This window comes from Capricornis sumatraensis, chromosome 10 (genome assembly GCF_032405125.1).
Source record: "Capricornis sumatraensis isolate serow.1 chromosome 10, serow.2, whole genome shotgun sequence".
NCBI lineage: Eukaryota > Metazoa > Chordata > Mammalia > Artiodactyla > Bovidae > Capricornis > Capricornis sumatraensis.
Genome location: NC_091078.1, coordinates 17856196 through 17880790, shown reverse-complemented (window position 1 = coordinate 17880790; position 24595 = coordinate 17856196). Strand labels below are relative to the sequence as shown.

The 24595-nt window shown below is 50.7% G+C and overlaps 1 protein-coding gene across 1 annotated transcript in view; it reads left to right on the top strand.

Annotated features, from left to right (window-relative positions):
* Positions 1 to 12576, top strand: part of SLC29A3 (solute carrier family 29 member 3) — a 42875-nt gene extending 30299 nt beyond the window's left edge. Inside the window, exons 4-6 of the mRNA XM_068982318.1 lie at positions 2977 to 3203; positions 7453 to 7615; positions 11925 to 12576. Of these exons, the coding sequence (XP_068838419.1) occupies positions 2977 to 3203; positions 7453 to 7615; positions 11925 to 12576 (1042 nt within the window). The remainder of the gene's footprint in view (positions 1 to 2976; positions 3204 to 7452; positions 7616 to 11924) is intronic.
* Positions 12577 to 24595: the final 12019 nt, after the last annotated feature.

Genomic DNA, 24595 nt, shown 5'->3' with positions numbered 1-24595 from the left:
CTGGAAGGACTGATGCTAAAGCTGAAACTCTAGTACTTAGGCCACCTGATGTGAAGAAGTGACTCACTGGAAAAGGCCCTGATCCTGGGAAAGATTGAAGGCAGGAGGAGAAGGGGACGACAGAGGGTGAGATGATTGGATGGCATTACCGACTAGATGGACATGAGTTTGAGCAAGCTCAGAGAGTTGGTGATGGACAAGGAAGCCTGGCGTGCTGCAGTCCATGGGGTCACAAAGAGTCAGACACAACTGAACTGAACTAAACTGAACTGAATTACCTGTCACTTGCAGCCTGCCTCCTGGTGAGAGGAGAGGGCAGATGGGCAGGGCACCCACAGGACAGAGGTAGAGTTCCAACCATGTTGCTCTCCAGCCACATGTGCCTCTCTGCGGGTCTGGCACTCATTTTTTTTTAAGATTTATTTATTTATTTACGGCTGTGCTGGGTCTCCGTTGCTGCCCAGGCTTTTCTCTAGGTGCAGTGAGCAGGGGCTACTGTCACTGAGGTACCCTGGCTTCTCACTGCGGTGGCTTCTCTTGCTGCAGAGCAGGGGCTCAATAGTTGAGATGTAGGGGCTTAGTTGCTCTGTGGCATGTGTATCTTTCCAAACCAGGGATTGAACCCATGTCTCCTGTGCTGGCAGGCAGACCCTTCATCCCTGAGCCACCAGGGAAGCCCAGTTGGTACTCTTGGTGACAAACGGAAGAGACACAAAAAGGATCTTCTCATTCTTTCCCTGGAAAATTAATGTCAGGCCTGCCTCCATTGCTGGATCTAGGAGAGTACCAACGTCCTCATCCACCAAGCTTGGGCTCTGTGTGCGTCTGCTTGGCTTCATCTCAAATGTGGCCTCTCTCCATGCAGCTGGCCAGATAGTGACCAGCAGCCCCCAACACAGTCTTGGCAGACAGTCAGCTGCTCTCCACCTCTGAATCCCAGGGTTCACGGACTGGCCCTGCGGGTCACATGCTGACACCTAACCCAATCCAGTGGCTGGAAGTACGGAGCACTGATCACCCCAGACTGGCCTGTGTGCACTCATTTGTAGATAGGTTGGTGCAGACGCCATGAGCAGCCACCTCTGCAGGACAGCTTGGCATGGAAGGAGTGCTTCTGGTGGGAGGGACGCCGGCAGACAAAGCCTGCACGTCCACTCTCTGCTCCACCCTGAGGATCGTCTTGGCACTTATCCACGGGACAAGGCCCTCCACGGAGGGGTCCTGTATCTGTTCAGCGCCCTGTGCTCCTAGTGTCACCTGCGGCCAGAGTTCACTTCAATTCCCTGAATGTGCCACACTCTGTCTCACAAAATACACGCACTCCCATCCAGACATACCTTACACTCAAGCTTAGGGATCGCCTCCAGAAAGCCTACGAGAAGCCCAGGGTGGGTCTTGTGCCCCTCAGAAGTGCCCAGGAAGCTCCATGGCCCTGCCGATGGAACGCTTTGTGCTGGAATAAAATGCCCGTCCCTCATCTGCCCTGTGTCCCGGGCATCCAGCCCAGGGTTGGACACACTGGTTCACCTGTGTGTTTGTGGAATGAACACACCAGAGCGGATGCGTCTTAGCAGAGAGCCAGGGGCTGGGTCTCAGCAGACCTGCGTCTCATCCCAGCTCCTCACACCACAACCTTGAACTCTCCTTTCACTTCCACGGGCTTCCCTCTGCCCCGACCCAGCGGAGGTGGCACCTGGTCTCCAGTCAGCCGAGGATTGGAAGGAAGCTCAGATTATCCTTGGGGCCATAAAAGCACTTTGAAAAAAATCCTTTCCTGCTTTTTATGCTCATCATTTCACACCTATTTACATATGTACAGATCTTTCTACCTTTCGTGTCTTTCTTATTTTTATCCAAAAGAAATTTGTGTATAACTAATCTGCCTTTTCACTTAGCCCCCTTCCAACTGGTTAGCGGGAAAATTAACTAAACATCCAATCTGGTTTAAAGCTTAGTGTAATCTGATGATTTAAACAGCCCCTTCAGATGATGTTCTCTCCCTGGAATAAAAATGCAGTTTCTCAGAGATTCCAGCTTCCCTGCTTCTCCCTGCAGGGTGGTGTCTGGGCAGGTTGGGGGCTGGGAGGAATGTACAGCTTAGATGCAGAAACAGAGTTAGAGGAAGCTGGCTCTTGCTTGGCCTCAGCGGCTTCCCACGACAGCTGAGACCATCACAGGAGCCTCCTCCTGTCCTCACCACCTGCTCTGGAGCACCATAGTTCCTTCATGTCAAGGGAGGCAGTCAAGTGGCATTCTGAAAGCACCGATGGGAGCAGACCTCCTGGGCTCACAGCTGAGTGACCGTGAGCAAGTTGCTTAGCCTCTCTGACCTCAGTTTCCTTATCTGTGTCTATGGAATAGGTAAGAATACCTATTTTGAGGAACTGGTGTAAGAATTCAACACATTAGCATTTAGAAAACTCTTAGAAGAGTACCTGGCACAAAGGAAGCGCTGTCTGCTGTGATGATGATGACAGCGATGATTTTCTTCCCTTCTCCCTCCTCCCTCTGCCACTGCTAAGTTTTGGGGGAAGGAAGCCAGGTGGTTCTGTTTAAATACTAGACAAAGCCACTGGGAGGAGTAGGGGTCTTGCCTCGAGAGCTCTCATCTCCTGTCCTTGAGCATCACAGCAAGATGAAAAGAAGCAGCGTCCAAGAGCATGTGCCCCGAGCTGACCCTGCCTCCTTTCTCTATGTGCTCCTCTCCGGAGACCCTCACCGTGCCTTCAGGTAGACTGATCTTCTTTCTGTTCTACGGATGCAGAGGCTGAATCCAGTGTGATAGAGTCACTTATCCAAGGCCACACAGCCTGTGAGCCAGGAAGGCAGGATTCAGACCCAGGCCTCCTGAGTGCAGAGTGCATGGTCTCAGCCACTAAGAACACCTGCTTCTTTAAGAATGGCCACGAACCCCCACCCGGCTTGGGAGGCCTGGGGGCGGGGTGCCTCTAACCACTCCTGGTATCCTTGCCTCAGGGTTCCGGTTCGTGTCCGCGTGCTGGCCTCGCTGACGATCATGCTGGCCGTCTTCATGGTGATGACCGTGCTGGTGAAGGTGGACACCTCCTCCTGGACCCACAGTTTCTTCACCATCACCATCGTCTGCATGGTGATCCTCAGCGGCACCTCCACCATCTTCAATAGCAGCGTCTTCGGCATGACTGGCTCCTTCCCCATGAGGAATTCCCAGGCTCTGATATCAGGTGAGAACTAGGGCCCAGACAGCTGACCAGGTTGGTCTACCTGGGGATCATTTGAAGGACCCAGAGGTGAGCATGTGGTAGCCCTTCCAGAAAAAGAAACGAGTGTTAGGTGTGTTTCCATGATCTGTTATTACAGAACAAAGCACCCCCAAGCTCAGTGACTTAGAACAATAAGAATCACTTCTTTGGCAGGGGCAGCCATATGGCATCAGCCAGGATAGCTTGCCTGGGGCTGGAGGATCCACTCTCAAGGTGGCACACACACCTGGCCGGCATGTTGATGCTGGCTGTTAGCTGGAAGCTCAGGTGGGGTTGGGGCTGGGGCCAGGGTTCCTCTCCACATGGACCTGCCCACGGCCACTTGAGCTTCCCCAGCGCGTGGCATCTGGGTTGCAAGTGCAAGCATCCCAAGAGACCCGGGCAGGAGCACCATGTCCTTTTATGACTTAGCCATAAAGGCATGTCGGGGTACTTCCACTATAACCATGAGCCTACCTGGATTCAAGGGGAGAAAGCACAGACCCACACACCTCAGTGGATGAGTGTGAAAGTTATACTGTAGAAGGGCAGTTGTGAGGGGAGACATAGCTTCTGCTACTTTTGGAAAATACAGTCTGCCTGCCCCGTGGGTTTCCTGAACAGCGTTCCTGTCTTTCCTTCCCCCCTCTCCCCCTTTCCCTTTTGTCCCCTTTCCTTCTAGTTTCTTTTCCTTTCCCTTATCCTTTCCCCATTTTTCTCTCCTTTCCTTCCTTCTATTTGTCTTTTCTTCCTCTCTAATTTTGTAGAAGACTTACTGTGCACCAAGGATTCAAGGATGAACGAGACTCAGCCTTCCGGGAGCTGATAGCCTAGTAATAAACTCCGCTGTTTCCCTGAACTTTGGCATTTTCTGGGGGGTGCTGATGTGATTTGGGCCAACTCCTTTAACTGAATGTTGATGCTCACCTGAGCCTGTTGCCTAGAGCTTAGCAGTTCTGTTCTCTCACCCAAATGTCTTGACAAGATAAAAAGGAGCTGGGTCAGAATCAGTGCTTTTCCAGGAGACCACCATCCCTTAAAGCAAGACTAGGGGCTCAGCTGCTCTGTTCAGTGTCCCTGCACGTCTGTCTTGTGTGAAGGAGTGCTGTAAACATTTGAGAAGAATTTTGCAAAGAATCTTCTCTGTGCCCATTAATTGATGATGCCGAGCAGTATGTGATGACAAACACCTCGACAAGTGTATAACTCCACCCCATCCCCACACCAGGGCCAGACATCACTGATTGATCTGTATCTTTTCTCCTAAACTTCTAAATCCTTCTCAACATAGCACTGGAGACACTTACTGTCAACAGATCAGAGATCAAATGTGAGCTCAGATGTGTTTGCCATTTTTGATATAAGATCGGGCTTCTGGCTATATCCTCAGATATGCTCTCGGGCCTAAAATAAAATAAAAGTGGACCCATTTGCTAAGTTTCCTGAGTACAATCAATATACCCCTTGTAGTGCTTCAAGTAGGGCCTGCCTAGGCTGAGGGAAGTGAGCACTGAACTTTGGATTTAATCCTTTATGTCACCCTGGTTTCTTGTCCCCTCATCTCCCTCCATCCTGCTAGAGGATGTATTTTTCAGTATAACAGTCTTGCTGGCTATCTCTCCAGGAACCAGTGACCAAACACACCGATATGCTGGCAAGAGGCCTTTCAGGTTCATCTTGCAAAGACCTGCAGATCTTCCAGAGAAGGAGACTCTCCTGTGCATTTTGAAGGAAGTCCATTTTTGAAAAAGTGGAGTAATCTGGTACTCACACTTGATGTTCATTACCCTGGGCCCTGAGCCTTGTCATCAGTGTGTGCAGCCCCCAGTGCACACCCTTCACCTGGGAGGATTTGGGGTGTCCAAATCTCCCAGAGGCCCCAGCACCCCTCTCCAGCCCCCATTGTCTTCCGTCCAGAGGAGTCCATCTGTGAATTTCTGTGTGTCGGCATCTGAGGAACAATTCATTTGTTTTGTACTGGTGTTTTTTTAAGCTCCTCATTTGCATGTATTTCCATAACTGATGAGATAAAAGTGGGGAGTCAAGAAGGATGAGCTCCCAGAGGCCTGGTTTGTTGTTGATGATAATATTGTAAATTCTCTACAAGTTGGGAAGAGAGAGAGGAAAATCAATAGGCAGTGATGTTAAAATCTCTTCCTCGGGGCAGCCAGGGAATGTCTTACCAAGTTTAACTCCGGTTCTTACAAAACACCCAGGTGGGGATTACAGCTTCTCAGAAGTTGGCACCCTCTTGGCAAAAGGTTTACCCTGTTGTTGCTGCTTTGATGTAGGAAGGACAGAAATAGCCAAACACCTATTTGGGGATCAGAGAGGATTTATATGGCATTTCTCAGCATGAGACACTGTCCTGCTTTACATGTAATGATCCTTTTAATCTTTGTAACTTTCCTAAGGGGTGAGTTTTAACATTCCCATTTTACAGATGAGAACATGGAGGCCTAGAGAGGTTAAGTGATTTGCTGAAGGTCACACAGCTAGAAGTGGTAGAGCCAAGATTGGACTGAGATGTTCTTAGAGTCTGCTTTTAATCACTATGCCAACTTTCATTTCTTTGCCCTTCCCTCAAGTTCCAACCTCTGGCCCCACCCAGTCTAGCAGAGATCATAGAGAAGGTTGGGGAGGAAAGGGTCATGGGGTCTTCCCTGCAGAGCCACAGAGGTCCTGGGCTGTGTGTGGGTGAGGCAGTGTGTGGTCATCATGGTGGATGAGGGCCTGACCATCACTCTCCCACCTCTGCCCCACACAGCAGTGGGCAGAAAGGTAGTATCTGGTCAGACCTGCCAAGTAATGACAAAGCAGCTGGTGCCCACTTGGGCCAGTTGGCTGTTTGTAGTCAGTGGCCTTCTTGCCTCCTTGAGAATCAGTGTCGTGATCCTCTAAGGCCAGCAAATCCATCCACGCAGCCAGGCAATCCTGTATTCACAGGCCTTTACTGTGTTAACCCTATTGGACATGTCCATTCGTTCAGTGTTTTTTCCCATTCTCTGATTCCATCCCACTATAGTCTCAAGGGAGGAATAGGATAAGTATGAGCCCCATCTTCCTGGCAAATAAACAGGCCGAGAGGAGTAGTGATCTGCTCACATGTGACCATGTAGAAGCTCTAACTCGTGGCCGCCCACGGCTGTGACGGCTCAACAGAGAAACAAGGTGCTTGCCCTGCCTCCAGAAGTGACTGTGTGATCATGGCAAAGAAGGGGACTGGCATTTGCACAAAGCCTGCTTTGTGCTGGGCCCTTTCTAAACATCATCTCTCATTCAGCTCTTAAAGCAGCTCTGCAAGGCCGGTGTCATTGTTCTCACTTTACAGATGAGCAGACTCTGGTCCCAAGAAGCCCTGTGAGCCCCCAGCTCAGATGTACACCTGTTCGACTCCTGGACCCGTGGGTCCCTGGGCTAGGATGTGACATAGCACAGAAGTGGGTGGTGCCACGTGGTCACCTGGGCCACCTGCCAAAGCCCTTGGCGGCACAGCACCTTCCAGGTGGCAGGGCAGTTGCACACATACGAGTGTGTGAAGCCTCACGTGTGACTGCATGGGGGTGTGTGACTGTGAGTGTGTGTGATAGGGTGTGAGTGTGTGTGCGTCTGAGACAGCTTGTGATAGGGTATGTTTGTGAGTGTATGTGCGTATGTGACAGTGTATGTGTGGGTGCATGTGCATGCGTGTTCATACGTGTACACAGCTAGGGTGAGCTCTGTGGGCTCCTGGCTGGTTTTCCAACCCTCAAGGCCTCCCAATCGGCCAGCCTCACTCAAGGCAGCGGGGAAGCTGTGCTCGGACAGCCCGGAGCTTTTCTCCCAGGGTGATTTGTGGGTGGGCCCAGGGCAGGAGCAGAGCTCTCTGACACGTCCCACCCCTGAATCTAAAGTTTCTGACCCCATCAGAAGGACAGTAAAGAGAGAAGGAGGGTCGAGGGTCGGAGCTGAAACTGGGAAGCAGGTGAGACCTTGGAGGCCATTTGCCTCCTCAGGCAGCAGCCTCTTCACACCCACTGGAGAGGAGCTGGGCTAGGGACACCTCCGTGGAGTCAGAAAGCTCACGGCCGCAGGGCCCTCCTCATCTGCCAAGGCCTCGGGGTACTGTGAGAACTGAAGCATCTCTCTCACCAGGGTGAACGTTAAGCCGGAGCAGAGAGCGGGCAGGCCTGAGAGGCAGGGCGGATGCGCCCGCCCTGACCTTCCCCATGATGTCCCACGCTCTCCGCAGGAGGAGCCATGGGGGGCACCCTCAGCGCCGTGGCCTCGCTGGTGGACCTCGCGGTGGCCAGTGACGTGACAGACAGCACCCTGGCCTTCTTCCTGACGGCGGACATCTTCCTGGCGCTCTGCATCGGGCTCTACCTGCTGCTGCCGCGGCTGGACTATGCCAGGTGAGGCCCACACGTGCTCTCTGGCAGCAAGTCGGCTTCTTCCAGATTTGTTTCCTTGTAGGCCCTTGCAGAGTATTGGAGAGAGTTCCCTGTGCTACAGTAGGTCTTTATTAGTCATGTTTTACATACAGTAGCGTGTTCTGGTCACTCTCACAATTTCTCCCTCCCCTCACCTTACCCCTCAGTAACTGTCAGTGTCTACATATGCAACTCTATTGCAGTTGTGTAGGTAAGTCCACTGGTAGCCTTTTCTTAGATTCCACATACTAAGCGGTAGCATATGATCCTGTGTGGCGTCCTTCGACCTTTATCCTGTCTGCCTGCACTCTTCTCTCCTCTAGGTAGAGCTCGTGTTTGTTTCCTGGTTTACTGCACATCTCCCCATTGAAGTGTGATCCCTCTGAGGGCAAAAATCCTGTGGGTTTTGTTCATTGCTGTATCCCATGCCTCAGGCTGAGCTAGGCTCACAGAAGTTGCTCAGTAAATTGGCTGGGCCCTTGGATGTAAGAAGCTGGCTTTGCATCACAACCCCAAGCAGCTGGAGTCTGCATGCTTTCTGTTAGAGGGCAGGCAGTGAACGTGGGACCTGAGGAAGGCTGATGACCAACAGTAACTCCTTGGGCTGAGCCCTTCCGCTCCTCTCTGCAATCAGCCCAGCCTGCTGGGGCCTCTCATTTAAAGCTCATATATCTACTCCTCCTTGGGGCAGGGCTGTGATTTACCGCAGTTATTCCCACTCTCACATGAGAAAACCAGGCTCAAAGAGGTTAAATTACTTGCCTGAGTCCTGCAGCCCTTTGGCAGCAGAATCAGGATTTGAGCCCAACTCCAAAACGGTGATTTCAGTCCCTGTCTCTTGAGGCCCCTCTCTGCTCTGCAGGACCACTTTTCTTGCCTTAGTCTCTCTTACTTTCTCTCTCTCCTTCCTCCTTTTTCTTTCTTGCTTTATACTTCTCTTTAAATAGCAACCCATGGCTTTTTCTTGCTTTTTATTCTTTTCAGTGCATTTTCACATCCATTGTTGTATTTGATACAGGAATGGCAGGAGTTATTTTCCCCACTTCACAGGTGATGAGATGGAGACAGAGAAAGCCAGGCGATTGGCCTGTGGTCCCATGGCACACAAGCCAGCAGAGCTGGGGAGCACACAGGTCCTGGCTCTGCCGGAGCCACAGGAACCTATCTGGTGTCGGGGCGCTGAGCTAAGCAGTTCATTTTTTTCACTCAGGCTCTATGACCACCTAGCACAGTTGCTATCATATTTTCCCATGTTACCAATGAGGAACTGAGGCTTTAGAGAATTAACCAACATCCCCATGTTGCTCACCTGGTGAGTTGTAGGCAGGGATTGGAACCCGGAGCTGTTTCTGGGCTGCATTCTTTCCGCTGCTTCATGCTGCATCCCTGGCTTGTGACTGCAAGGTCCTCCCTCCCCACTCATTCCTCCTGTCCCTGTGAGACTCACCTGCCTTCATCAGAACCCCGACTCTGCCAGGGGCAGGTTGCTCCCTCCAGTTAGAGGGTTGTTATGTCAGCTGGCCCAGTGGCCTCAGGATGAAAGGGGATGGAGTGATGACACCATGTGCCACAGGTGACTTCAAATCCATGAGTCTGCCCCTCCCTTCTCTGACCCTTCAGGGTTGTCATAAAAAATTACCCAGTTGTATTCCGTGATGATGTCCCTATGATTCCTGGGGTCTGGCTGGCTTACTGTCCCCAGCACCCCATATATTAATACTGCCTGGCACCTTGTTGGTGCTGATTATTTGAGTCGTGAACAGAAGGCAGGAAGCTCCCCGACTCCTCCTGCTGTTTCCTGTGTCCTTTTCAGGGAACCTCGCATGTGCTGTTTCCACTGGGGTGGCCAGCCTTCTTTGTTTGCCTGGGACTGAAGGGGTCCCCAGGACCAGGGACTTTCAGTGCTAAAACCAGGACAGTCTCGGGCAAAACAGGACAGGTGGTCACCCTAGTTTTCAGTGTCACTGAAGCCATCCAAAATGGCTGAGCACATGAGACAGCATACGCAGGACTCTGCCAGCCCGTGAAGCTTCTATTTCTTTGCTGATTAACACTTCGGTCAAGACTTTTGGGTTTACAGAAACTCATCTGAGGATGGAGCTTTAGAGCAGTGCCCCAGGGCTGCTCAGACTAAATTTTACTTGAAAGGAGCCCTAGGTTGCCACAGGTTGCTGTGCCCAGTGGGGCTGGGCCACACTGCCCCGTCACACCCAGGAGGAACTGAGCCTCACACAGTGCTGGAGTCTGCTGACCACCTCGGGGGTAGTTAGATCTGGAAGAACTTATGGGGAAGAGCTTCAGCCAGAGGAACTTGGTGAGGAGCTTCCTCAGAGTCAGCTAAGGCAAGGACTTGACACTGAGTAGAAGGGGAAGTAAGAAGAGCCCTTTCCCTAAATAGTGATTGGGAAACAAGACAGGGTTCAAGGCCAAAGTGCCCAACTCAACATCACATGGAAAAGTGATTCTGGAGAGGAACTCGCCCACTGACTTGCTTGTTGACAATATGTAGCTCTTAGGATAGGAGGGCTGGCAGGGATCTCAGAAACTTATAGCTACAGAATGCTCCATTTTATAGAGGAGGAAACAGAGGCCCCAAGAGACCTCAGTCCCAGACTTGACCTAAGGTCACACGGGGAGGCAGAAGTAGGGCTGAAACCAGAACCCAACTATCACCAACCTTCTGTTCTCCCCAGCCTCACCCAAGTCTTCTGTTTGAGATATGTTAATACATACTGGGGCTTCCCTGGTGACTCAGACGGTAGAGTATCCACCTGCAATTCAGGAGACCTGGGTTCAATCCCTGGGTTGGGAAGATCCCCTGGAGGAGGGCATGGCAACCCACTCTAGTATTCTTGCCTGGAAAATCCCCATGGACAGAAGAGCCTGGCCAGCTACAGTCCATGGGGTCACAAAGAGTTGGACCCAGATGAGCAACTAAGCACAACACAGCGCATGTTAATACAGTCAGCCTGTATCTCCTGGTTTTTAGGCACCCAAGGCCCAGAGAGGTTGACTGACTCAAGCAGTGCAGCAATGCAAAGTGGCAGCAATGCAAAGAGAACTCAGCCTTTTCTACTCTGGTCAGAGTAGAAGAAATTGAAAAAAATGATCATGTTCAGTGTTGAGAATATGGGGGAAAATATACTTTTATAGGCTTATCAGTTCTTTCAACAGTTTTGCTTTGAAGGGTTATTCTCTGCCTAGAGATTTAGCTGGGAACAGCCATACATGTCCTTGCCCCAGGGAACTGTCTTCACTTGAAGGAGACAGATGATAAACCAGTAAACCAACACAATGATTATAAATTGTGGTCAGTTTTTTCTAAAGAAACAGGTGCTTTCATGGAGATTGAAGGGTTAGGTTACGTTAGTTTGGATGGGTAGGTGGCACAAAGCAGAGATAAATTGGTTCTACCTATCCGGAGAGCAGGTTATCAATATCTATCAAAATTTTAAAGATTTTAAAGCAATTTTTAAAATTGCTTGTGATCCAGCAATTCTTCTAGAAATCTGCTCTACTGAAACTCTATACAAAGATTTATGTATAGGGATATTCATTGTACTGTTATTTCTAGTAGAGAAAACTAGAGCTAACCTAAATGTCCAGCATTAGGGGAACAGTTAAATTGTATATACATGCAGTGAAATACTCAGTGGCAACACAGCATAGAGGCAGAACCATGTGTCCCTGTGTGAAAGGATGGCCACAAGATACTGTCCTTAGACAGTAGTACACATGCCTTTATGTGTAATAGTTATGCATCTATTTAGGCAATTATATAATATATTTATATTCTGTCATTTATACTATTGCATAAAGTTTTACAATACGTAAAACTTTAGTCCCACTTTTGCTTAAGAAACTTCACTCTGTATTATTTGGGTTCGTTTCATCAAGCATGTGTGACTTCTATAATTTAAGATTTTAAGCTATTTTATATTTGAACAATAAATACTGCTTCAGCTCCGCCTCTCCCCACCCTATAACCAAGCAAAACTGAGCAAGTGAGGCCTAGAGCCCAGCTCGCCGTGCAGTGTCAGTACTGGCTTCCTTTGTCCCTGCTCATGACGTGACCAGCACTACAGAACAATGGACCAGAGCCCAGCCTTTCAGGCAGCACCAGGGCAGGAAGCCTGGGGACTGTGCAGGCCTCCCTCCAGCCACGCTGCAGCACATGTGCCATCTGAGGGCATCCTGGGGCTTGGGCTCTACATGCTGGACCACCTTGTCCCTGGAAAGCCCAAGTGGCCCTTCTTTCTAGGCCCTCTGACCACCAGCTTCTCCCCTGCAGGTACTACATGAAACCTGTCTGGCCAACCGTGTTTTCTGGTGAAGAGCAGCTGCCCCAGGACGCCCCCAGCCCCACTTCGGTGGCCTCGGGATCCAGCGACCCCCAGACGCCACCCCTTGGCCCCATCCTGAAGAAGACCACTGGCCTGGGCTTCTGTATCGTCTATCTCTTCTTTATCACCAGCCTCATCTTCCCCGCCATCTGCACGAACATTGAATCCCTCAGCAAGGGCTCAGGCTCGCCGTGGAGCACCAAGTTCTTCGTCCCCCTCACCACCTTCCTCCTGTACAACTTTGCCGACCTGTGTGGCCGGCAGATCACGGCCTGGATCCAGGTGCCCGGGCCCAGAAGCAAGGCGCTCCCCGGGCTCGCGCTCCTCCGGACCAGCCTCGTCCCCCTCTTCGTGTTCTGCAACTACCAGCCCCGTCGCCACCTGCACACGGTGCTCTTCCAGTCTGACGTGTACCCGGTGCTTCTCACCTCGCTGCTGGGGCTCAGCAACGGCTACCTCAGCACTCTGGCTCTCATCTACGGGCCCAAGATCGTGCCGCGGGAGCTGGCTGAGGCCACTGGGGTGGTGATGACGTTTTACGTGTGCCTGGGCCTGGTGCTTGGCTCCGCCTGCTCTACCCTGCTCGTGCACCTCATCTAGGAAGGGCGATGACCGGACTTCAGTGCTGCATGGCGCCCGGGGGCTTCAGCAAGATGGGCAGGAAGCCCCAGAAGGCGCCAGGTGGCGAGCAGGAAGGGCTGGAGTTGGTCTCTGCAGAGCCCAGCACGCACCCGGGCCTGGTTGCTCCCAGGGTTCTGGGACTAGTGCCATTCCCAGGCCAGGCAGACATTCCAGACACTTCAACAGATGTCCTGAGACATTTCAGGACCAAAGACACCTGAATAAGACACAGTTACCAGATACACAGTCAGAAAACTCTTCGCCAATGGGCATATTCCGCCTGTCATTTTTCCCTCTTGGGAACTGTGTTGCCAGGATTTGGCTCTGAGTTGTTAGTGGGTGAGTGCCAAGACTGTCTCCAGTCACTTTGCCTTCTCCCAGCCTTGCTCCTTCCAGCTGATGGCAAGATGCGAGACTCCTTAGCCCTCCTCCCCAGGGGAAGTCCCCCTGGGATGGCCAGTCCTCAGGCCTAAGACCTGAGCCTGTGCAAACCCCACTTTCTACTAACCAGACTGCAACCCTGGGAAGACACGCCTTCTGGACATGGGCTCCAGAGGGCTTCCCTGTATACACGGGACCAAGCATGTCAGGCCTAGATTTCAAACAGGGATCCTTCAAGTGGTCTGTGGCCTGGGTCAGGACAGGGTTTACGTCCATGTTTACAAAATGTCAAGGCCATTGGTTCAAGGGCCTAATAAATACCTGGGTTTTTAATGAAAGCCTTATTGATGGCTGTTTTAGGGTCTTGGCAGGAAACAGCATACTCAAATTGAGTAATTTAAGAATATTTGAAAAGTGGATATAGGAACCCTAAGGGGTTCTATGCATTATATCCCAGAAGTAGTAAGGTGGTTCTATTCCAGGCCTGAAGAGAGGGACACGTCCAGCCTGCCGTAGCCCACAGGATGTATGTTCCCTTCCTGCCATCCCTCTACAGCCGAGAATCAGGTGGAGAATGGAGAGTGGATGGAGGGGCAGATGTGCAGGGGGAGCCACCAGCCCCTTCACTTGCATAAGTTGGTTTATGATGAGCATCAGTAGAGCTCTGAAGCTTTGTCAACAGAATTAGATGTTCCTTTCTCCTGGCTTGTTCTGAGTAGTTGTGTGTTTTGAAGCTGTTGTTTCCAAAGGCAATGCTTGTGTTCTGAGGCCCCCACATGCTCACAATCCCCTGACATGAGTAATCATTTGTACTTTTTCAGGTTCCTTGAAGGCTCCCACAAGGCTGCTCCTTGGGGGAGCAGGCTGACGTGGGAATCGGAGAAAGGGACTAGATCAAGCAGGAGTTCTTTCTCAAGAATCATCCTGGAAACACAGCGCTTACCCCCAAGAAGTGGCAACCCTGAGAGACATAAATCAAGGAGCCCCTGCTCTGAAGAGTGCCAGATCTGAGATGTCCTGCAGACAGCTGATTAAACCGGGAGGCAGCCAGTAGTCCACCCCATGGCAGCAGATCATGTTCCCCACCGACTCAGGCTAGTGCACACTCCTTTTCTTTCACCAGAGATTGAAAAGGACGCCCTTGAAGGGTTTTATGAAACCTGACACTTGAGAAAAAATTTTCTTCTAATTATAAAAATAAATTATCCCATCTCCCCTCCCCTTGCAGGAAGCTGAAATCTCCCCCTTGGTTTTTTTCACTGCCTTCAGTGCTGTTGATCATTTGGGGCGTCTGTCTGGCAGGTGGCTCTTCTCAACCTCAGGTATCTTATAAATGGGCAGCATGTGTGTGTGAGGGTAAAACAGCAGTCTCTGAGCTCGGAGGTGGGGACCACCTGGAGCTAACAGAGGAGGAGTGGGGGTCTCTCATGCTCTGTTGAGGAGGGGTAGCTTTCCTCTGGTAGTGAGATGATTTGAGATTAGCGTGAAGTGAGAGGGGGAGGAGGGTGGCCAGCTGTGTTGGTGCAGCGCTGTGGGAACTGAGATGATGGTCTCTATCAGTGCTGGCGCCAGCACCAGCTCTGCCGCTAGAGGAAGGGCCGGCTGCTTGGCTGGTGGGAAGAGTATTCAGGCTTTTGCCCACTCTTCTTTGTTGCTCACTTTAGTGGGCATTTTGCAAAGGATCATTTCTTCTCAGGGAGGGAGGAAGGAAAATAAAAACACATCTCCAAGTAGAGGGGCAGACCGTGGAGTTCAGGCACCCTTGTCCCCAGGTTACTGTAACAGCCGCTCATGGGGCCTGGCCGCTCTGCGTCTCAAGTCCCATGTGACCCCAGCAGGCTTGTGGAACTAGCTCACAGGTTCTGGGTGTGAACAAAACTTGCTAAAGAGAAGGATTTTTCAGTGAAAGAGGTGGAGAGGGATCCCCGAGACGTTGCCTCTGTCTAATAGTTCTCTCATTCAATCCCAAGTGGCAGTTTTTAGTGCCTGCCCTTGTGTATTTCCAGACATTGTCATTTTCCTCCTTTCATTCAAAAAAGAAAGCCAGAGGCAGCCAAACGACTGACTGTTTAACTAGTGGGTGACCAGTTCCTGCACCCATGAGGACACGAGAAAGCTTGAATCAGGGGTGGATTTTATTAACAAAGACCCTCATTCTGCTGTCTTCAGCCCAGTACTGCCAAGGAGATTTGGGGCCCTCTAATTAGCTTGGACGTGACATGGGGTGGGATGGAGGGCTCACTGCAGGACCTCAGCTTCTGAGACTGTGGAATGCTTTAACAGAGAACACCGACTAAAAGAGGGAAGGCCAAAAGTCAGTTGAAAGAAGATTTTATTCCACTGGAGGTTAAATTTAAATAAAAGATGTTCATCTTTTTTAAAAACTAACTATCGCAGTTGATTTACAATGTTGTGTTAACTGCTGCAGTACAGCAAAGTGGTTCAGGTGTACATATATTTATAATATTCTTTTCCATTATGGTTTATCATAGAATATTTTTTAAATTATTTGTTTGTTTGGTTTTGGCCACGCTGGGTCTCTGTTGCTGTGCAGGGCCTTCTCTAGCTGCGGCGAGCAGGGGGCTCCCCTCCAGCTGCAGTGCAAAGCCTCTCACGGCAGTGGCTTCTCCTGCTGTGGGACGTGGGCTCTTGGGCGTGGGGCTTCAGTAGCTGGGCACGTAGGCTCAGTAGCTGTGGTTCCCGGGCTCTGGAGCACAGGCTCGATAGTTGTGGCCCATGAGCTTGGTTTGAAGCTTGAAACCCTCGACTATCATAGGGTGTTGAATATAGTTCTCTGTACTCCACGGTAGGACTTTGCTGTTTACCCATTTTTACAAAAGCTTAGGTTTGCTAATCCCAACTTCCCACCCCGATCCTTCCCCCAGCTGCTTCCCCCTCGGCAACCACGAATCTGTTCTCTGCGTCTGCATTTCTGCTTCGTAGATGGGCTCATTCATGTCACATTTTAGACTCCATATGTGAGGAATGCATTTCTGTCTCTCTTTCTGACTCACCTCGCTCGGTGTGATTGTCTCCAGTTGCGTTCATGTTGCTGTAAGTGGCATTATGTCATTCTTTTTATGGCCGAGTAGTTTTCCGTCATACATGTATGCCGCATTCTCTCCACATGGATGTTTAGGTTCTTTCCGTCTCTTGGCTTTTGTGAACAGTGCTGCTGTGAGCATGGGGTGTGTGTTTCTTTTCGGCTTATAGGTTTGCCTGGATGTATGCCCAGGAGTGGGATGCTGGACTGTATGGAAATTCTATTTTTAGTTTTCTGAGGAGCTTCTACACTGTTTTCCACAGTGGCTGCACCAGCTTACAGCTATACCAGCAGTGTAGGCGCATTCTCCTTTCTCCACACCCTCTCCGGCGTTTATTCTTTGTAGACTTTGTAACGATGGCCATCCTGACTGGTGTGAGGCATTGTGGTTTTCATTTTCACTTCTCTGTTAGCGATGTTGAGCATCTCTTCATGTGCCCATTAAGCCCATGCTCATCTTAATCCCATGTGTGTTCTGAGTGAAAGTATGTAGTTTCTACTTGGCCAGCTTCAATTCCTTGGTGGCAACTTGGTCAGTGCCAGCTATGCCTGGGGCTCAAGTCAGCTGCTGCCCTCCACCTGTCAGCTGGGGTCAGCCCGGTTTCCAGTCCAGCTTTGACCTCAGCAGGATCCACTAGGAATTTCAGCCCACTAGCCGGTGGAAACAGGGACTAACCATCTGGTCACGGACCTCTCCTTGAAACTCACAGGAGACCCAGGGTCTTGGTCAGCCATTCTATCAGCTTCCCAGACTTCTGGCTCATTGCTCCCTGTGCCAAAGCTTTCCCTACATTATTCCCCCATCTGTAGATGAAGACAGTGAGGCTCAGAGAGGTTAAGTAACTTACCTAAGATCACTCAGCTACTAAGTGCCCAAGACAAGAAACCCAGTTCTTCGTGAACTCAGAGGTCCTCTCCCAGCCTGCCCTCATGCTCCTGTGTTGAACTCCACTTTCTGCTTGGTTCTGCTGCCCCTGTTTCTCAGTCTTAGGTTACTGAAGTGTTGTTTGGAGTAGCTCTGTTGCCCAGAACTCTGGCCTAGTTGATCTGACTAGTGCAGCTGACCAGAACCCGCGGCCACCTCAGGCGCACCACACCGACCACGCCACGCTGGGCACGGGCTCTTGGGCTGCTTCCAGGTCTTCTCTGTCCAGTCCATTTCAATCCCCAGCCCCTGCCCTCCTGGTCCCACGCCGCCACCTCCCCCACACCAGCCCCAGCTGCTGAGGTCACCCCAGCATGGCTGCTGCTAGACCCATCCCTGGACCCAGGGTGGCAGGACATAGGGCAGCTGGGGGTCAGGAAGCTTGTGCCCAGCTCCCCCCGGCACTGGCTGTATGAGTCACGAAGCCACCCTGAGTCAGTTTCCTCATCTGTAAAGGGGGTGACAAGTCCAGGAGTTGAGGCTACCTGCTGTGCCAGTGACCCTCCACGCACACCCAGTCATGCCCACTCCCCAGCCCACACAAGCAGGGCTACTCAAAGGGCACAACTCACCCCCTCCGCTCCCGCCCAGGATCTGGCCACACAGAAAGAACCAAGGCAGCATCAGCCTCAGAGGACGAACTCAACTTCAGGCTGCTGTGGACTTGACCTCAAAGGAGAGCAATGAAGACGGCTGTGCCCTCTGCCCCATGAGACTCCAGCCAGCTGACCCTTCACACTCCACTGAGAGCAGTTCCTGCCTTCAACTTCAAGTTAAAGGGTACCCAGGGTCTGCAGCTCGGGATGGAGGGGTGACTCGTAGGCTTCTGGGGCCCAGCAGATGCTGGAATCCTGGTCCTGCCACCTGCCAGCCGGGTCGCTCTGGCCCAGCTTGCAGATGCTTTCTCGTATCTAAAGTGAGAAGCCTCTCAGGCCTGTTCGAGGGTTAAATATGCCCCCATGTTGTAAGTCAAAGTGTCTGGCGTATGGCAGCTCCTCGGTGCATGTGTTTTCTGCGCATTTTTTAGTGGTTCCTGGACAGCCTGTGGTGATGCCCAATGCGTTCCCTGTGGCGGGCACCCTGTAACCCAGTGCTCATTCCCCCCTTGTCTGGCCCCCAGGCTCAGCACTTATCTGCACCAGCACCTCTAATGCTGATGCCCATCCAGGGATTGAACCCAGGTCTCCTATGTTGCAGGCAGATTCTTTACCATCTGAGCCACCAGGGAAGCCCTGAGGATTGGGGGGGGTGGAGGGGGGCGGTGCTGTCAACTTTAATGGTTTGCAGGTCTGAGGAGCCCCAGGCCACATGCTCGGTAAGTGGGATGAGGCTCCAGGAGGCTGGAGCAACCTGTCCAGTGTGAGTGACAGCGGTCACCCAGTCTGCCCTCAGTGCCTCTGTGGGGTTTGGTGTGGAGGTCACGGATCTTCGGTGGCCAAGGCTACAGTCTTTATGGGAACCTGAAGCACAAGCTCACCAAGTGAAAGGCAAGGTTTACAGAGATGTGACAGAGGCAGGAGTGTCCCTGTGTGGACCTTACATGTCAGACGCCTTGCATGTATCTGCTCCAGGGCCCACCTTCCCAGGCAAGGAACAGAGTAAAGTGTAACATTCTGGGAAGACCACACCGCCTGTCCCTGACGAAACAGACACCCAGAGTTGGGAGGGGCCCTGCGGTCACTGAGGCTGCCCTCTTCCTCTTGGCAGGGCAGTACTTGGGGTGCTCTAGATCCCAGGCCTGTGCCACCCTGAAGATTCTTCCAGACTGAGTCCCGGAGCCCCAGGGAGACTGAGGTGCCTCAGTCCTGCTCTTCTTCTGTATCAGCCATGTGTCCCCAGTGTGCCTCCCACACAGCTCACTCTGGCAGAAGACATGGGGCCTCTTCCCCAGCAGTCTCACCCGACAGCCTCCATCTCTGCTACTCTGGCCCCGGTCCTGCTCCCTGGAGTTCAATGAGGGCATGATGTCTGACACCCCTGAACTTCTAAGTCCTTCTTACTTCCTTCTAAGACTCTTACACAGGTCTTAACTGGGGATCTCCGTATAGAATGAGAAGCTCATGGAACCCTGAGATCATAGTCAGAAGTTGGGATGCTTCCCGTGGACCAAGGGACCATAGCGTCCATCAGATTGTCAAAGGAGCCGTGTTGTAAGCCTTCAGAGGCCCTGGGACCAGACTACAAGGACCTGTCCTAACATATTGTCCCTAGATGGGCACAGTGCTGAAGGGTGGGACTCTGGAGCCAGACTGCCTGATTCTGAATCATGACTCTCTCTCTCTCTCATTAGTGATTTGAAGCAGGTTTCTTAACCTCTCTGCTTTCTTATCTGCAAAAGAGGTCGAGTTGACAGACTACCTATCCTCATGTGGTTGTCGTGAAGATTAATCCACACAAAGCTCTTCATCTGTGTTAAAACTGTTAATTCTGCCCATCGCCCTGTGAAGTTGGCAGTTCGGGTGATCCTCGCCTCTCTTCTGATGAGGAGGAAATGGTGGAGACTGTAACTCAGGGACAGAGCCTCTGCCTACAGACGCAGCAGGCCCCACTGGCCAGCCCTTGAGATCCCTGCAGAGAGGAAGTTAGGACAATGCCCTTGGAGGTGGGAGGGTTCCCTTTAGAGAAGCTGGGGAATAAACCGGATCTGCCAACAGTTTCAGTCACAGGACACAGGAGGCTGGAAGTGGCTTGAGTCAGAAGCTATATACCTGAATGGGCTTGCCTGACATCCCGACCTGCGAACATCTTCACAATGGCCTCCTTGAGGTCCCCCTGTCTAGTCTGATTTCCAGAGAAATAGAAGAGCTACCATTTATCAAGCATTATGAGCCAAGCATGTTAACACATAATCTTAATCCATTCAATCACACTATAAGGAAGTATTATTATCCCAATTTTATTGGGGCCAAAACTAAGATTTAGACATAGCTGCTAAGTGGCAGAGCTGTGATTCAAAGCCAGGTCTGTCTGACTGCAGGACTCCAGCTCCTAATGACTATGACAGCAGCAGTTTGCATCAGAGTCACTGGAGCGCTTGACAAAGTGCAGACCTCTGTACCCACCCGCAGGAATTCTGATTTTTCAGGTCTGGGGTGGGACATGAGCATGCGCATTTTTTAACAAGTTCCCAGGTGGTGCTGATGCTGCTGGTCAGGGAGTCCCACTTGGAGAACCAAGGTGCTGGACCACCAAAGATGGATGAGGGGCTGTTAGGAGCTCACACGTGCCCTGAACTAAGAGAAAGCAAGGGCTCCATCTGCTCCAGTTCCAGTCAAGTGAAGGCTCAGGACTGAAAAGTCTTTCAAGAAGTGAGTACACTGTGGACACTCTATGTCTTCCTTAAAACGATCACAGATCTGGGGCAGAGACTGCATTTAAGTGCCAAGCTCATCTGTGGTTCAGAAGGTAAAGAAGCTACCTGCAGTGCTCAAGACTGGGGTTCGATTCCTGTGTTGGGAAGATCCCCTGGAGAAGGGAATGGCAACCCACTGCCGTATTCTTGCCTGGAGAATTCCATGGTCAGAGGAACCTGGTGAGCTACTATCCACGGGGTCGCAAAGAGTTGGACACGACTGAGTGACTTAACACTTTCATCTTCTCCACCAACCCCCAAGGTTGGCACCCCGTGGCTTTACTCATGGCTGCATCTTTCCCACCTGCCCCCTTCAGCATCAATATTCAGGAAGAAGGAGGGAGTGAGAACAGGTAGGGCCTGAGGGCCCAGCCCACCGCTTGCAGTTGGCAGGTTAGAAGGAGCTGTGGTCTCACTCCCTTTGGGGCACCCTGGGGAGCGGTGGGGTGGGGGTGCTGGGCCACCTCCTGCCAGGGATGGGGTCACACCTCCTACCTGTTCTCGGGTGCTCATTAGCTGCTGAGGTGGTGTTAACTGTTTCTCATTTTGCTGAGTCTTTGCTGAGACTCAAAAAGGGAAATGAGCCATTACCAAACAGCAGTCCTTTTTGAAACAGAAACTGAACTGACTGCATTTTCTAATAACATCTTATGAGCTCCAAATGCAGAAATCTGGCCTGCCTTTATTAGAGTTGCCTTTCAGAAGTCATCCCTGGCTCGCCTTCTGCTCACACAGTTCTGTGAAGGGGGATGCGGAGGCTCATCTGCCAAATTGTGCCAGCCTGTTAGAGCCAGCCTGTCGTGAGGATATCAGGAAATTTCCCTCTCCTTGCTTTTTGCTGCTCCAGAACCTCAGGCTCTGCCCTGATGGGTAAGGACTAGCCAGCTCAATTCTTGAAATAGAGAGCCAGGGTGCTGACCTCACATTCAGGGGACTTTGAGCAAGTCACTAACCTCTCCGAGCCTTAGTGTGCTTACCTGCAAAATGGGGATATTAATCTTGTATATCTTAAAATCCTGATCAGGTCAGAGTACCCTATAAACTGCAAAAGGTATACATAATATTTGCTCTCACTATTATTCTAAAACTACTGTAGGTTCATTTGTACCCCATCCCATGGGGCAAGGTATCTGCAGACCCAAGGGGACCTGACAGCAGAGAGGTCACACCTCTTCCCCCTCTGGACCATCCTCTGGGCACCCAGGATCTCTTGCCTAAATAGGCTCAAAGTGCAACCTGGGCAGGCTCTTTACTCAGTCTATCCCTCAAGGGCAGAGTGCTTGAGGACCTTCTAGACTCAAGGGCTGGCTGTGTGCAAGTGGTGCTGGGTTAGGATATATGAGTTGGGGTATCCACAATTGTGCATAGAAGACCTCTCCAGGTGTGGGACTGAGCCACCACATTCCAGAATCAGAGAATCCCAGGTTCCATAAAGGTGTATGTGTCAAGGTAGGCAGGAGAATACATTGCTACCTGATTATAACTAACATATTGAGATACAAGATGTATAAGCCTCCATTTGTAGTCTTGCCCGGGGGCCTACAGATGTTCCTTTTTATTACTAGAAGTTTGAATTCCACTTTCTTTGAGTCAGGTCAACCTCTTATTTTCCTCTTTGAGTCTGTCCTCCTATTTCCTTTTCTCTGTCTTCCTAAATATTCAAAGCTGTGCCTCACTTGGAAATGTAGCCAGGACTAGTGGAAATTCATTGAGATTCCAGGGGCCCTCTTTCTTCTCCTCTTTAAACCATCTCTTACCCCCTAGAGACACACAGGGCAGACTGTGGGCAGGGTCTCCTAAGCAGTATCCAGACAGTGGGTGTCTGTACTACTTTGGAGTATGAAGATAGAGCTCCATGCTGCTGCCACCATGGGGTTTAAATGATGGGGACTAAATGATGCTAAAAATAAGCCATGGGCTCCATCCTGGGGTGTGGGGGAGGCCCAAGAAGCCTAGAATTTTGTACAAAGAGCAACTATAGGAAGAATGGTGCTGCCTCGTCCTCCCATCTCTGTTTTGCAAGGATGCAGGTCTTCAGTGGCAGAAGCAGGGGAGGATCTGGCTGGTGAGAGGAAGCAGACCTCAGCTTCACGCCCCATCAGGTTCCCCTACCTCTTCCATGGCCTGGTGTCGTGACCCACATTTTGCTCCATATAAAACCCTTTCCCAGTGACTCCTTTCCTATTCAGACACCCTTTGACAATGCAGACTCTGATCCGGAGGTAGGGTTGCTTGCCTCTGAAGTTAAGTCTCCCCTGCCCAGACAGGAAGAGCTGCTCCTTCCCCTTACCTTCTGAGATCCTGGGAAGATGCAGACGGTGGTCAAACAGCTTTTTGTGCACATCAAGTTCTGTCCATCTCACCTGTGCCTGAGATGTTTATATGTAGAGGAGGAAGGACATGGGGAGAAAAGACTTATAGTGGACCCACTAGAAGGTGTCTCCTGCTCCCCACCTGCCCCACAGACCTTCAAAGAATCAGACCGAATTCTGGCTATTAGACACCTCCAAGGACTGTCTGGCCACTGTTTTTTCCAAGTGTTGAGAGTGAACTATTGGTATTGTGCTGGGTGAATTCACGTGCCATCCAGCAGAGCATTAAACAACACAGAATCTCAGCACGTGGAAGTTCTCTTTTCAGTTCTTTCGATCCTAATTACCCGTTGGAGAAACTTTTGGTTTAATTCGTGAGTGTCTTCAACACCTTGCTAAAAACTTGCTCTTCTCCACTTTTAACAAAATGACATCAGACCTCAGTTCATGATCTTGCCCACTAAATTGAAAACAATGGTTTTTGTTTTTCTTTTTAGCTTATCTTCTACTTATGACAAGTGATACTGGTTTTCCAGTAATGATATACAGTTTGTTTTCATAGTAAATTTAAGTAAACCATCTGATTTAATGAGTATCAAATTTAAAAGATACAGACAGTATTTGGATATGGCTAATATCATTCAATCTTACTATTTTAGAGGCAGGGAAACTGAGACTCAGACAGGAGTCCCAGAACCCAGGATGGGTAAGTATCTCTAACATTTAGGAAGGACAGAGATTTCTCTTCCCTGAAAACCATAGTCTGTTTTCTGTTTGAATGTCACAGGCTAAGTGATGTCCCCCCTTCTAAGTTCAGGCTCTCATTAACTTGTTTCAGGGCTGGTGTTTTCACTACATCCAGTTTAGCCAATAAAAGTGAGAACTTTTGAAGTTACTGATTATCCCACTTAAAACTCAGGGCACAAACTGGGCCATTTTCAGAGACAAAGGGCTTCATCACTGAAGCTAGCAGTGACTGGTAGGGAGGAGAGGAATGAGGTAAAAATAGAAGTGGAGAGAAGTATAAGGAGGAAGTAGAAGACACAGAAGCTTCAACATTTTTAAGGACCTGAAACTCTGGAGGGGGGCAGCTATGTCTCCCAGACCGCCCCTGTTCTAAGTAGACAAAGCGATATGTCTCTGACAAAGTTCTGGCCAAAGTCACCCTTTAATGCTGATAGAACAATTCCTTGTTACCACAGCTGTGATGATTTGCCCACTAACCTTGCCTGAGCACTTGGTGGGTGTCTGGCAGTTGGCTAACTTCTGACATCCCCTCATTCATCCTCACAAGAAGCCTCTAAGTTAAAATTTTGGCCTTTGGAGTTGCACTACATGGGGTTGGAAAACTGGCCTCTTTGAGTGGTTCTGACTTTGACTTTGGTTGGGCAAATTAAATCCCTTCCTGAGCCTCAATTTCCTCGTCTCTCTAAAATAAACATAATAATATATTTATTTCTCAGGATCAGAATGCTTCTATGTGACGGTGAAAGTCATTCAGTCTTGTCCGACTCTTTGCGACCCCATGGATCATACAGTCCATGGAATTCTACAGGCCAGAATACTGGAGTGGGTAGCCAACATATTTATTTCTCAGGATCAGAATACTTCTATAATCATACACTTATCAAGGGTTGAAAGTAAGCAATCAACAATGACGTCACTCATTATCAATCAATACTGATACCAGCACCAGGAAGGCTAAGCTTCTCATAGTCATTCTACCCAAGGTCACAGAGCTGAACCAGGATGGCTAAATTGGTGGGATAGGTCTAGGAGTGCTTTGGGCCTCTGGGCTTCGGGGACCAGGGCTGAGGTGACGCGACAGGGGCTTCTGGACAGGGACCCAGGCCGACTGGCTTGTGCTCCAAGCTGCCTCCAGGCCCCAGCCCCGTTCTTCTTGGGATCGAACTGACCGGAGACTCACACTGCAGTGACCTCCCAGGCGGGATACGGCGGATCCTCAGCTCTGCGAGGCCGTCCAG